The sequence below is a fragment of the Procambarus clarkii genome, chromosome 87 (assembly GCF_040958095.1).
Source record: "Procambarus clarkii isolate CNS0578487 chromosome 87, FALCON_Pclarkii_2.0, whole genome shotgun sequence".
Classification (NCBI taxonomy): domain Eukaryota; kingdom Metazoa; phylum Arthropoda; class Malacostraca; order Decapoda; family Cambaridae; genus Procambarus; species Procambarus clarkii.
The window spans coordinates 4099211-4114579 of record NC_091236.1 but is presented as its reverse complement, the minus strand read 5'-3'; the positions used below and the strand labels follow the sequence as shown (position 1 = coordinate 4114579).

The window sequence follows — 15369 nt, the reverse complement described above, 5'->3', positions numbered from 1 at the left end:
ACTGATTGACCTCGCTGAGTTTGTGTTGAAAATATACAGCTTGCCAATCAGTAATGCCCTGGTTGAACGGATATTTTCGAGAGTAACGTCTGTGAAAACTAAACTGAGAAATCTTGAATGGGAATGGGACTTGAGCTTTTGACATCAGTCTTGAGAATCAAAACATATCTTGAAGAAAATGTAACTTGTTGCTCGTCATTTGAACCACTCATGTCAATGCTTAAATATGAGTCTGCAATATACAAGAACGGGGTTGTGGATGCAGATCAAGATCTTGGTAATCTTCAACTGTAAAGACGTGGAAGGACTTCACACCCATTAAGCTTCAAACAGTAAATATTGGTAAGTTATCCTATTATCATATTGGTTAAATATATATATATGCAGAGATAATGTTAATAAAACAATTAAAATCGTTTAAAGTACTCTATATATCATAATAGATTACTTTGAAACCCGTATCGGTCACTAAACAAAAAATTGGGCTACTCTTATTACAAATTCGCTACTTTTAGCAATTTGAATCTTGCAACCCTGAGTTAGAATTCGGGTCAAAAATTACACTCCGGAGTCAAATTTCCGACATTTCAGATATTTTGAAAACTGCAGGGAGGTTTGGGCAAAATATGACCCATCACCGTTTTCATTAATTGGCATATTTTTGGTATAAAAAGTCGTAAGTTGAAAATGAAAATAGGTGCAGAGTCAGAATTCTGCTCAAAAATCACGCTCAGGAGTCAAGTTTCGGACATTTCAGATATTTTGAAAACTGCAGGGGGGTTTGGGCAAAATATGACCCATCACCGTTTTCATTAATTGGCATATTTTTGGTATAAAAAGTCGTAAGTTGAAAATGAAAATAGGTGCAGAGAGTCAGAATTCGGCTCAAAAATCACGCTCAGGAGTCAAGTTTAGGACATTTCAGATATTTTGAAAACTGCAGGGGGGTTTGGCCATAATATGACCCATCGCGATTTTCAGTAATTGGCATATTTTCGGTATAAAAAGTCGTAATTTGACAATGAAAATAGGTGCAGAGTCAGAATTCGGCTAAAAAATCACGCTCAGGAGTCAAGTTTCGGACATTTCAGATATTATGAAAACTGCAGGGGGGTTTGGGCAAAATATGACCCATCGCCGTTTTCAGTAATTGGCATATTTTCGGTATAAAAAGTCGTAATTTGAAAATGAAAATAGGTGCAGAGAGTCAGAATTCGGCTCAAAAATCACGCTCAGGAGTCAAATTTCGGACATTTCAGATATTTTGAAAACTGCAGGGGGGGTTGGGCAAAATACGACTCATCGCCGTTTTCAGTAATTGGCATATTTTCGGTATAAAAAGTCGTAATTTGAAAATGAAAATAGGTGCAGAGAGTCAGAATTCGGCTCAAAAATCACGCTCAGGAGTCAAATTTCGGACATTTCAGATATTTTGAAAACTGCAGGGGGGTTTGGGCAAAATATGACCCATCGCCGTTTTCAGTAATTGGCATATTTTCGGTATAAAAAGTCGTAATTTGAAAATTAAAATAGGTGCAGAGAGTCAGAATTCGGCTCAAAAATCACGCTCAGGAGTCAAATTTCGGACATTTCAGATATTTTGAAAACTGCAGGGGGGTTTGGGCAAAATATGACCCATCGCCGTTTTCAGTAATTGGCATATTTTCGGTATAAAAAGTAGTAATTTGAAAATGAAAATAGGTGCAGAGAGTCAGAATTCGGCTCAAAAATCACGCTCAGGAGTCAAGTTTCGGGCATTTCAGATATTTTGAAAACTGCAGGGAGGTTTGGGCAAAATATGACCCATCGCCGTTTTCAGTAATTGCCATATTTTCGGTATAAAAAGTCGTAATTTGAAAATGAAAATAGGTGCAGAGAGTCAGAACAGGGTTGCAAGATTGGGTTACAAGTAGCGAATTGGGCTACTTTTGAGAGCCTCACGTTCCCAAATTTTTAATTTCGCTACTTGCAACTTTTTGGGCTAGTTTAAAGGCAAGTTGGGCTACTTTGGGCTATTAATATTTAGAAACTCAATGATGATTATTTATGCTTTAATAATATAATCTGTACAAATCACAGCCGAGTCCATCAGCCTGATTGACTAGACCACTTACCGCAGGAGAGCCCTGGTCAGAGACCGGCCCCTGGGGACGTTGATCCTAGGAACCTTTGAAAGAAAAAGTAACCGCAAGGCAAGGTAATCCTCCCCAGGGGCAATAGATTTCCCAACCTTAATTGTTAATAATACTTCATCCCAAAAGCTACACCTGGTTCCACAGATCTTCATTAAGGGGAGAAAGATATCTAGAAATTTACAGTTTGATAAATGATGGGAAAGATCCCTTACAGTTAATACCTTTGTCAGGAAGACGATGGTTGGCAAGGAGCGGTAGTGTAAAGCGGCTGTTTGATCAGCGGGGTTCTCTAACAACTCATTACCAAATAGCTTTTTCCTCTTGTGATAAATATGTTGCAAGGCAACTATTTTCAATGTTCGCTGATCCTTCCAATAAGCTATATTTCACATGTCTCAAACCAATCCTAAATGATTTTGAAAGGATGAATTTACTTTATCAAAAGATGAAGCAGATCAGTATAGCCTTCACACTGTCTTAGAAAACTTCACTCTTGGAATACTCAGAAGAATCTTTCGTCCTCATCATGCAAAGCTTCATGTTAATTTGGACTACAATTCTATGTATCTGCCCCTGGAGAAAGTTGACTTTGGTTACGAATTTTCAACACTTCTGGCCACTAACTGACAAAACAATTTTACAACCCTGGAAAAGTTTCAAAATGTTCAAGAAAGATGCGATAATTTTTTAGTGAACGCTTGCAAATATTAGCTTCTTTCTCGTATTCTAAGTAATACTGAAACTATAAAAAAAGGTGAAAAATCTGTTACCTATCATATGCCTTAGCTTACATGGCCACCATTTTCGGAACTTCCGTTAGTATTAGCTGACCAATCTAAGCTTAGTGAAATTGAAAGTCAGTGGCGCCTACTGTTAACCATTGACTAGTCCAACATTTGTAAGGGACAAATTCCGACATCTGAATCGTTATTTTAGACCAAGACAATAACTGTCAAGAACACTGCTGGCGATCCCATACTGATTGACCTCGCTGAGTTTGTGTTGAAAATACACAGTTTGCCAATCAGTAATGCCCTGGTTGAACGGATATTTTCGAGAGTAACGTCTGTGAAAACTAAACTGAGAAATCTTGAATGGGAATGGGACTTGAGCTTTTGACATCAGTATTGAGAATCAAAACATATCTTGAAGAAAATGTAACTTGTTGCTCGTCATATGAACAACTCATGTCAATGCTTAAATATGAGTCTGCAATATACAAGAACGAGGTTGTGGATGCAGATCAAGATCTTGGTAATCTTCAACTGTAAAGACGTGGAAGGACTTAACACCCATTAGGCTTCAAACAGTAAATATTGGTAAGTTATCCTATTATCATATTGGTTAAATATATATATATATATATATATATATATATATATATATATATATATATATATATATATATATATGCAGAGATAATGTTAATAAAACAATTAAAATCGTTTAATGTACTCTATGTATCATAATAGATTACTTTGAAACCCGTATCAGTCACTTATGTTATATGTGCTGCCAATCTGCTGTATGGTGTTTATAAATCTTGTTTATCTGTATCTTTTGCTACCCAGTCTCCCAATCTTTATGTACCCAATCTGAACATCTTTACCATTGTGATCATTGCTGTCTGATATGTGCTGTCAATCTGCTGTATGGTGTCTATTAATCTTGTTTAAATTACTAATCAAGCTGTCAATGAAATCAATCAGAGCTTTAAAATAACAATGTGTTTTAATATACTTACTAATCTCTCTCATCTAATTTTTCTCTTGCAATGTATCTTTATCATTTATAAATTCTGATAGAAATTACCTACTTAAAATTATCTGCTAGATTAAGGACCTGCCCGAAACGCTGCGCGTACTAGTGGCTTTACAAGAATGTAAATACTGTACAATGTATTCTCAGAAACCCAATGTACCTTCTTGTATATATATATAAATAAATATAATAAATAAATAAACTTAAACAAAAAATTGGGCTACTCCTATTACAAATTCGCTACTTTTAGACCGTCAGCTCGCTATTTTTAGCAATTTGAATCTGGCAACCGTGTGTTGGTGCAGTAAGCGACCGTTCCTCTCACAACAAACATGGCGCTCAACCTTGTGGCGAAAGTTCACCCGGTGGTGTTTTTCACCATTGTTGACTCTTACGAGAGAAGAAATCCTGATGCTCATAGAGTAATTGGTACACTTTTAGGTAAGGTTGTATTTGGAATGTGACTGTACTTGATTAAGATGGCAAACATGAGCTGCATGTCAATACACAATAGCATGCTTTTCGACCTGCTGTTGGTACCAGGAAATTCCAGCGACCTGTGCACTTGGACTGAAACACCACATGGACCACACTCGCCCACGACGCATCCCCCAACCACTCTTAGATATTCAACACACTGTACTACTGGCACGTCAAAGATGACTGATGCAATTATTTTCCAGACGTAAAGATCCGCAATACAACCTTACCTAACCCATCTTAAACTAGCCTACCCTCAACCTAACATAACCCTATACACACTAACCCCACATAATCTAACTTACCTTAACATTTTCTTAATAGCAACTACCTCCCAAACATCGACTCACAAACTCGATCTCTTTACTGAACTGAACTTTGCTGAACGAGCGTAGCTCTTATCCTGTAACTACACTTAGGTAATTACACTTTGGTAATTATACACTTTCAATAGAACAGCAACACTTGGCTACCACCATCAATACAACTCACCTTAACCATCCTGAGTCAAGTTCCAGACCAGCAAATGATATACTGTACTGTATATGATTATTACAGATGATACAATTAGTCTAGCAGATAATTATACTGTCTAAGCTTGCTTATGCAGACTAGGAAGGACCCCTCACAAGACAAGCTAGACATCTGGATAAGCAGAATTCTTTCAGGGAGAGTCCAAAAATGGCCATATTTGCAATTTTTTTGTAACACAACTAACATAATTTGAATTTCCACACAATAAAATACAAAAAAAAAAGTAAAAAATATACAGTAATATAAAATAAAAATTCAGCTTAGCTTGTTGTAGTTTGTCTTCTCGTTTGATACTGTAGATCTCGAAATGTGTAATTTTTTTAAATTTATATAACCTGACCTCTAGTTCTCGGGATTTGTCAGAATATGGCGAAGTTTTACCTGAAAATTATCCGGACTTGACTTACTCTGTGCCAGTCTGCGATATCTGCACTATCCAGCCAAATCTCCGGTTATCTGGATTACTATCCAGATACAGTATTGTGAAGTTTTGCCAGAATGCAAAATCCGGTTGCCATTTTGGCTGGATAACCCAAATATCCAGTTCAGTGGAATCTGGTTAAGCGAGCTCATACAGTAATAAGTACTTTACAGTACTGTATATGAAGGCTAAATTAAAGTTTTGTAGATGCTTGTAAAAGAAGACAAAAGTAATAATAGTAGAGAGAGGAAACTTGAATATGATATAAGAGTGAATTGGGGAAGTGGTGACGGGTGTTAATCAGATTAAGTACCCGAGTTGTATGATTGACTAGAGGAATTTTTGCAAGTGAAGACGAGTAGAGGGCAGGAAGAGGGGGTGCAATGAAAGTTCTGGTTAGAGAGATGAAGCTAGGAAGAGGTACAACCAGAGGGCTGTATAGAGGATGTGCCTATCCTTATAAATAAATACATTTATTTATAAAATATAAAACGTTGCTGTTAGGAACATAGAGTAAGGAATATAAAATTAATTAAAAGACGTCTAGTGAAAATGTTGTACAGCTGTCCAATCATCTCTGAGCTGATGCCTAACTACCGTATGTAAGTCAAAAGTTGGATAATGATTGTTATGATGTTAACTATGATTAAATATATTGAGTTCATAATTTTCTGATTAATTACTGCATTAATTAACTGGCATACATCTCCACAGGTACCATAGGTGTTGATAAGGGAGCCATTGAGATAACCAACTGCTTCTGTGTTCCTCACAATGAATCTAAAGAAGAGGTTAGCTGAAGTTATTTAACTGTAAATACTGTATTGGCTACTTAGCATTACATTCTCCAGACCTATCATATGTTTACCAATTCTGAATAACCTTGTAGACAGTATATTACTACTATATAATACTGTATTTAGTATTAAAGTTATAACAGTATAATTATTTCAGTATAATTAATATATGATTATATAAGTTATAATTATAATTGTTTTTAACAGTATAACTAACAGTACAGTATAATAAACAAACATTCACGATTTTGTAGCAATTTACAAATTGATATCAGTGTCAGTGGATAGTACGTAAGTGTCCTCACCCATTTGCCTCATAAAAATGAATGATTCAGGTTCACAGTCTGGGCAGGGTGATCATATAGCCAGCATCAGTTTAGATTTGTAGTTCACAATTTCATGAAGTCTTTTCAGAATGTAATCTCACATTAATCCAAAGAATTTCTGGAATGCCCTGGATTAGTTTGTAATGGTTGGCATATATTATGTCATGTATATTTTATGAAATTGATTACAAAATTATTTTATTGGTCTTAATTAGGTAGCAGTAGAGCTGGACTTCGCTAAAGATATGTATGAATTACATCGCAAAGTGAACCCCGGCGAAGTGATCGTTGGATGGTGGGCCACTGGCCACGAGATCACTGACCATTCCCTTCTGATCCATGATTACTACTCAAGGGTCACCAACAACCCCATTCATCTTACTGTTGACACCACTCTGCATGGAGGCCAGATGAACATAAAGGTATGAATTAAAACAGTCTCTGGATTACTTAGTGTTTGACGAGTAAAACCAAGTGTGTGGCTTGGTGCCGAGTCAGATTTGCTTTAGAATTTTACAAAATTTCTTGAAAGTTGACAATTGGAGGTACAGTACAGTACTGTACTGTACCGTTAACTGTACATGTTTCATTAGGGGGATTTTGCTCAGATAATTTTGTAATGCCCATCAACATTATCTTTTTATCAAATGATACGTGAATAATACATAATTTACCTGAGGGCCACTAGTGGCTTCAACGAGGACAGGAAGCCAGCGGCTTGTTGAAGGTCCCCCCCCATTTGCCCTGGTGTCCTTTCCAGTTAGATTTTAAAATATAAGTTTTGTCATTTATTATATACTTGCCGCTTGTTATAAAGTTTAATTACTCGTAATTAATTGATATAAAGTTTAATTACTCATAATTAATTGTTATAAAGTTGAATTAACACTTCTCATACTAATCTTTAATGGTGTTCCACAGGGGTACGTGAGTGCCAATATGGGGGTCCCTGGCCGCACTCCAGGCACCATGTTTGCTCCTATCCCAGTTGAGGTCATCTCTTACTTGCCAGAAATAGTTGGAAGTGAGTTATATATGTTTATGATAAAGAAATCAAGAAAATTATATAGTAATAGAATTTTATATAGTAATAGCTATACAAAATCTTCCTTGGAAGCCCATTGGGAAGCTTCCTAGTTTATACATTGTTTTCACATTGTTTATACATTGTTCGTTTGACTTGTCAGACTCTGCAAACTCTTTGAGTGTATGGTAAATGTTCGTCTGATGTGGTTCTTGGAACACCATCACCACCTTCCTTCTCAATTTGGTTTTCGCAAGTGCCGCAGCACAACTGCTGTCGTGGTGAACTTGGAGGTTTATATTCTTACTGCTTTTGCTGCGAGGACCTCCTTGTTGCTGTTCTTTTTGACCTGGAAAAGGCTTACGACACCACCTGGAGATACCATATTCTGCCTCAACTTCGTTCTTTTGGCCTTCGAGGTAATCTCCCTTTCTTCCTCCAAAGCTTCCTCTCTCATCGTTCCTTTAGTCAGACTTGGTGTCACTTTCTCTGCCTCTCTTCGGCAATACGAAGATGTACCCCAGGGTAGTGTTCTGAGCACTACTCTTTTTCTGGTTGCTCTCAATGGTCTTCTTTTCTCCCTTCCTTCTGGTGTCTTCTCTGCTCTTTATGTCGACGCTCTTACTCTTTGCTGTCGAGGTGATGATTTGCCTCTCCTTCAACGGCAACTTCAACTTCCGATTGCCGTGGCGTCTTGGGCCACCAATCATGGCTTCAAGTTCCCTGCAACTAAGACTTGTGCTATGATTTTTACTCGGAAGCATGTCGTTCTTCGTGTCTCTTTGTCGCTTATGGTCATCCCCTTGTGTACAAAGATTCCATGAAGCTTTTGGGGTTAACCTTTGACACTCCGTTTGTCTTGGTCGCCCCATATCTCTTGCCTCCGAGTTGAATGCTCTAAGGCCCTTAACCTACTTAAGGTTTTGTTCCAGACTTCTTGGGGAGCGGATAGGCGCACGCTTCTCTTACATTCCTCTCTCGAACTGTCTAAACTTGATTATGGTTGCCCTGCTTACCCTTCTGCTTCTTCTACTCTTCGCCATCTTGATCCTTTGCACTATACTGGGTTGCGCCTCAGCTTTGGTGCCTTTCGTTCAACTCCTACCCTCAGCCTGTACATTGACACTGGCTTCCTGTCTCTCCAGGACTGCCAAGGTCACTACTTTCTTCGGTACCTTGCAGAGTCCTTACAACACCCTCAAACTCGCCTGTGTCGTGCTTTGACCTTTTCCCCCCCTCCTGTAGTTCCTGTTCCTCTTCACCACCTCCCTCTTTCTGTCCGGTTGTCTCGCCTGCAACATTCTCTTTCGGTTAGTATTACTAATATTTCTCCTCGTGTTGTTCCATCCTTGCCCCAGTGGAAGGTCCCCCTTCCTCAATATTGTAAATCCCTGACCCACATCAATAAAGCTTTTACCCCTCCTACAGTTCTGAAACACCTTTTCCTTGAACACTTTTCTTCACATTCCTGCTCTGTTTCCATCTTCACCGATGGGTCAACTTCTGCAGATGGTGTAGGTTACACTTGTTTTTGTTGACCACACCTATATGTGTTGCCTGCCTCCGGAGACTAGCATCTTCCAGCAGAACTTTGCTATTCTCTATGCTCTTCGTCTCCTGCTTTCTCACTGTCAATCCTCCTTTGTTGACTCTCGCAGTGTTCTCATGGCTCTGGAGTCCTTTAATCCAGTCCATCCGGTGGTAGACCGAGATTCAACATTGGCTGTTTCTTATCTCCAGTAAATTTAAGACAGTTGAGTTGTGCTGGGTTGGTGTCTCGTTAAATATAATGAGCGTACGGACGCTGCCGCTAAGGAAGCTATCCGCACTTATTCCATCTCTCGTAAAGGTATTCCTTATTCCGACTTTTACCTAGTTATTCATTCCTCCATTCCTGCTCGTTGGCAGGGTTGTTGGTCTTCTGTTACTGGTAACAAACTGCGTACTCTTAAAAGAGTAGTGTGTCCCTGTGGCCTTCCTTCTACCACTGTAACTGGCGGTGGGAAATGGCTCTGGCAAGGTTGCGTATTGGTCATACGCTCTTAACTCGGACACTTAGTGGAACACCGCCATGCTCATTATTTTCCTAACTGCATTGTCCCTCTTACAGTTGTGCATATCCTTGTTGAATATTCTGACTTCCAGGACGAGCATGTGTCTTGCTTTCTGACCGTCCCCCGCAGTCACTTGTACCTCAATAGAATTCTTGGTGAATCGGATACTTTTGATATTGTTCGTCTTACGGGTTTCTGTTCTCATATTGGCATCCTCGGTGATATTTAGCACCCTCAGATTATTCCGCATATTTGATGGTGCTGCATGGCTTTCCCGGCTTGGTGCCTTCTTTGATAATAACTTACTCACAGGTATTTAATTTAAAAAAAGTAAGTATTGTATAATATAACATTCATTACTTTGTATATTACAAGTACAAGTAATTAAAAATTTCAAAATTTTTCATTTAGTGAGATTGAATATTGTGCATTATTTTCTGTTAGACTGCGAGCATGTTTGGTCAGCTCACCATGAAGTGTTGTGTAGTACTGGTAGTCATTATTGTTGTCAGTGGTGGTTGATTATTATTATTTTTTGTTTTTCCAGCAAATGTTGCACAAAAAAGTAAATTTAACAGGCAACGTTTAGTGGAATCTACTACTGACTTGCATCAAATTTCTGAAGCCACCCAAAACATGGAAGCAACCCTTGAAGTTCTCATTTGTAAGTACTTTACAGTACTTACGTCTTGTGAGAGTACTGGTAGTTACTTATCTTTGTTTTCTATAATACAGACAAGATCTTCCTAGTTTTCCATGTTAACCCATATACTTTTTTTTTTTTAATTATAAATTAAAGTTCTCCAACTACAGTACAGTATACAGATTCTTATCTTAGTTTTACTTCAAAATATAAAATCTCTACATTTTACTGAATATAAACTTGTCCCTGAATCCCAAATGATGCATTTCTTAACCCAAAACTAAACCTCTTGTATTCTTAAAACATTTGTTCATTCATTTATCATTAGCTTATTTCTCATTTTTATGGACTGGTGAAGCAAGTCTAAAGAAAAAAACACCAGGCATTGACTAATGAAACACCCTTTCTGGTGGGTTGCATTAGTTTATCAAGCTTATATGTTGGTATTGGGAAGTTATGGCTAATCACACCAGGCCTCTTGAGACCCATCCTTGCCTACCAGAAGATGGGACAAGAATTTAATTCACTCTACAAGGCGAGGGGGAAGTTTGGGTAATAGATCGACCCAAATCTGAGAACAAACCCCCATATAAAAGAATTGAGGAAAATAGTCAAGAGAGTCAATGAGACCACAATCAAACACAAAGCAAAAGTGCAAGTAAACTGCCCCAACACTGGAGGAAAGAGGAGGCAAGAAAGTAATAAACCTTATCCCAGAAAGGATGGAGCCACATCCTCGACTGCACACACACACCCTCAATGTAACCAAGAAAAGCTTGAAAAAAGGATCGACTAAAACTCCTGGAGATGCCATGAACCCATTACGCAAAAGATCCAGATGCAGGGACTAGGGCCCATAGTCCCGGGGAACCAGCCACCAGAAAATCGTGGCCGGAGACAACTAACATTTTAGTGACAGCCAGAACCCATAGCATGTGGCCTCCAGTGGAAAGGAATAAAAGAGGAACTTGATGATAGGGGGTCACTTGAACATGCAGAGCACCCTGCCTAGAAGACCAAGGACATGGCACCAACTGTGGAAAGATCATGCTGCAAACCTGAATTGAGAAATAACTTCTCAATTTCAGAAAATAACCGAATTTCACAATAACAATTTCAGAAAATAACTTCTCAATTTAGATTAGGGAAATGCCCTAAATCCTGCCCCACACTGCAGGGAGGAAGAGGAAAACTATGGAGATAGGACAAAATTTTGGCCTATTTGCTCCAAGGCACATTGCCATGGAGGCTCTCTTGTGCTCCTTACCCTAGCAGCTTCGTGTATCAGGTACAATGGCCCAACAGCCTTGGGCATACAGTATTGGCCCAGCAGCCTCTTGCTTACAGCCTGGAAAAAACCAAGAGCCCTAGAAAAAGCCACAGGTACACAGTCCATGAAAACCTCCAGGTATGCAGTCTATAACACTCTGGGCACACAGCCCACAACTCCCCAGGACATAGCTCAAAACACCTGAGTGCACAGTCTGAAAACCCCCAGTGATCTCTGAGCATGGGCATCTCTGGGCTCAGAGTCCAGGAACACATTCGTTAGTACTCATGGGCTCCTGAAACTACCTGCGGACTGAAGTAGAAGCAGCAAAGGAAGTCGACAGTCTCTTGCATTAGTGTCCAAGGCCAGATGGTTGGAAAGCTCAAAAACAATAGGAAAGTATCATTCACACCACATGCCTGTAATGGAAGTAAGTAATTATCAAAAGAAGGCACCAAACTGGGAAGGCTATGTAGCACCAGCCTGTAACAGAAGGCCTGGTTTTGTAAATGGGCTGCAACCCAGTAGACAGTTGTGTAAAAATTAATTTTTTACTCTCAAAAGTGGTTTTCTTCAGAATTACTACCCAGCCTATGATAAAAACAAAAATACTAACATTATTATTATTTTACTAGTTTTTCATATGACATTGAAGATCTGTATTCACAATTAACATAAAATTTGTTAAATTATTTTTCTTGCATAAAAATGTATTAATGTTTGAATAACTGGAACAAGTCGTACATCTCTTCAGCATATGTTGATGACGTCCTGAGTGGAAAAGTACAAGCTGACAATTACATCGGTCGTGAGTTAACAAGGATGGTAAACCAGGTTCCTAAGATGTCTGCTCATGACTTCGAGGAAATGCTCAACACCAATATGAAGGTACGGAATAATGTTGCTAATAAGACACCCACACGATGTCAAACACAATGGACACATTTAAACAGTTTTGAGGTCAAGATGCCCATGTGGGAGAATGGTAAAAATATGTTAACTATTAGGAGAAATGCTTATCCATTGTTTCTATTGAACAGGAGAATAGTCAGATTGGTATGTCTCCTGCTGTGGTTTGTTCAGAGTTGATTATTTAGTTATTTGAACATTTAGTTAAACCTCTTTCCTGCTGGAAATTGTGCCTATTCACTTGTGTGTAGTGAATATTAAGCTTTAATTAATTTTAAAGAAATACCAGGTTCTTTCAGCAGAAGCTGTTGCTGTCAAAATTTCATTGTGCAGGTGATAAGCAAAGATGTTTGCTTGTTTGTTTGCATAATGAATAAATTCTAAATTAAGATAAACAGAAACAAAAATATTTATATACAAGAAGGTACAATGGGCTATTTTATAAAAAGCTTACTTGTGTATATTTTCAGTCGGCATAATGCTTAATGATATGGTGTCACTTGATTATTTAAATACTGTGACTTTAAAGGTGTACAAGGTTCTGATAAAATACAAGGGGTGTATTGGAAGAAATTAGGGCTCCACCTCCACCTAGCAGAATATACCTGTACATGTTTCATCAGTTTATCAATTCATTCCACATGCCCAGAGCATCTCACTTTACTTTCCTTGAATTTTGTTTTTAATCAACTAGTGCACATATCTTTCAGTGACATTTTCATTCTTACCTTTCCTCCCAGTGCATATATACTTCTCAGATAATCCATTTCTAACACATTTTTTATTTTCACATTTATGCTTTGCCAGTCTTGCATCTGTACATAATTGTCAGTATGACAACTTCTTCATACAACTATGTGTCCTCCTCTTGTTTTATTGAGGCAGTTCTTGCATTACACTAACTAGTTTCCATACCTGACTTACAGCAATTTTCCTTACCTCTTGCACAAATGACTGTTTCAGTTATTATACATTTCACACAATTCAAATGATTTCACTGCTCAAAACTTTCTCCATTCACACAGACTACATAAAATGTTAGAACAGTGGTCATTGCATTGAATACACAACTAAAAGTTTGTTTTTGTAGAATGAAGAAGGTGCTGTAGATAAATAAGCAGAAGTGGTATTCTTGTATATGACCAGAAGTATGGATAAATGTATAAACTATTGGGGAAGCAGCTTGCAGAGCACACAATGGTAAAATTCAGTAAAGCTATAATTAAGAGGTTGGGGGAATTAAGTAATGGTGAGCAATTTAGAACAGTGGAGAGAGAATTGGGTCATTCCAGAAGACATTGGAAAAACAAACTGATAAATAAAATTGATTGGACATTGGCATCATAAAATAAGTGATAAATTCAAGGTACTTTGGTACAGTCAAAATAAAGGGTACAAAGCACAATTCTCCCCATAGTAGGAAAACAATGCATGAAGGATCTGGGAGTAATAATGTCTGATAGTCAAATGTTTAGGAAGTATATCTCAGCAAATATAAAACATCTTGGTCCTCCAGGTGTGTCTCTTACATCTCCCACATTAACTTGAAGTCTGTCTTGTGTTGTTTCTAGTCACTTGGACACCAATATGGTACCGATTTGAAGACCTGGAACCTCTTGTCGAGGTCTTCCTAGATTTCTTTGTCATACTCCAAGAATGTTTCTGCAGTCTAATCACGTGGACTTTGCTTTTGCTGCAATGTCATTCTCAAACTGCTTTTCTACTACAGGTACCTACCTGATTCTTGTTTTATTTGGCTCTTACCTGGAGAGGATCTTGGGAGTTGGGAGTCTACTCCCCAGGCCGAACTTGTGATAACTTGATCCAACAGGCTGTTGCTTGGAGCTGCCCGTAGGCCCATACACAGCCCGGTTAGTCCGATACATCTTGCAAGAAATTGTGTACACTTTCCAGGCCCTCTTTAGTGCCTCCCCATTTGCTTCTGTACCCATATACTATTTCCATGACACATTTTCCAGTGACCCAGTGAGTATTGAGCTAGTGATCTAAATGTGGTCAGAGATTATTAGTGTTGTGTGACCAAATTAGAAAAAAAAGGTCATGTAGTTTTATTTCAAATTTGTGTTATTCTTTCAGCCAAGTTAATAAATTTTTTACAGGATCTCTTGATGGTGATCTACCTGTCTCAACTGACCAAGGTCAACGTGAGTCTCAATGAGAAGTTAACGATGCTGATAGCCACACAGTAATCTTTGCCATCCAGCATGTGAGGAAGATCATTCTCATGCAGAAGAAAAATAATTGTTTAAAATATACTCTGACGTTCAGAATTGTGAAGGAAAATAAAGTCAGATCCTCGTCATTTTTTGTTTGTCTGACCTTTGTGGTATTTTAAAAGCACGAGGTTTTTATTAAATTTAAAATATGTTAATGAAACTTTATTTCATCTAGCAAAGAAATGAACAAAACTTTTAGACAATTCCATAAGATGGTGTGTATGTGTGTGCATACACTACTGATGTGTATATTCATATTCAGGTAATCTATTATTTCAGACATTTTCCAGGTTTTACTGAACATTGTACATTAACAAACTACATGTTTTAGAGATTATATAAACTTAGGTTGCCTCTCCACAAAGTGTGGTTGCAGCAGTGAGAGCTTGTATCTTCAACAGTGTGTTGGGTAATGGTAAACTTAATCCAAAGTAGGTTAAAGTTACACCAAGTGCAGGGTTGCCAGATTCAAATTGCTAAAAGTAGCGAGCTGACGGTCTAAAAGTAGCGAATTTGTCATAAGAGTAGCCCAATTTTTTGTTTAAGTGACTGATACGGGTTTCAAAGTAATCTATTATGATATATAGAGTACATTAAACGATTTTAATTGTTTTATTAACATTATCTCTGCATATATATATTTAACCAATAAAATAATAGGATAACTTACCAATATTTACTGTTTGAAGCTTAATGGGTGTGAAGTCCTTCCACGTCTTTACAGTTGAAGATTACCAAGATCTTGATCTGCATCCACAACCTCGTTCTTGTATATTGC

General features: G+C 38.0%; 1 protein-coding gene across 1 annotated transcript; it reads left to right on the top strand.

The window, feature by feature from the left end:
- The first annotated feature begins 4181 nt into the window (after positions 1-4181).
- Positions 4182-14677, top strand: LOC123747084 (eukaryotic translation initiation factor 3 subunit f1). The gene is made up of 7 exons (XM_045729092.2): positions 4182-4337; positions 6046-6122; positions 6670-6876; positions 7376-7478; positions 10080-10196; positions 12200-12333; positions 14475-14677. The coding sequence occupies exons 1-7, from the start codon at positions 4229-4231 to the stop codon at positions 14562-14564; spliced, it is 837 nt and encodes a 278-aa protein (XP_045585048.1). The 5' UTR covers positions 4182-4228; the 3' UTR covers positions 14565-14677.
- The last annotated feature ends 692 nt before the right edge of the window (positions 14678-15369 follow it).

What these genes read in the sequence shown, in the direction of transcription:
- LOC123747084 (XM_045729092.2), top strand. Translation starts at nt 4,229, where the DNA reads ATGGCGCTCAACCTTGTGGCGAAAGTTCACCCGGTGGTGTTTTTCACC. An exon ending in AGTAATTGGTACACTTTTAG is followed by an intron (nt 4,338 to 6,045) that starts GTAAGGTTGTAT and finishes ACATCTCCACAG; the next exon opens with GTACCATAGGTGTTGATAAG. An exon ending in ACAATGAATCTAAAGAAGAG is followed by an intron (nt 6,123 to 6,669) that starts GTTAGCTGAAGT and finishes GGTCTTAATTAG; the next exon opens with GTAGCAGTAGAGCTGGACTT.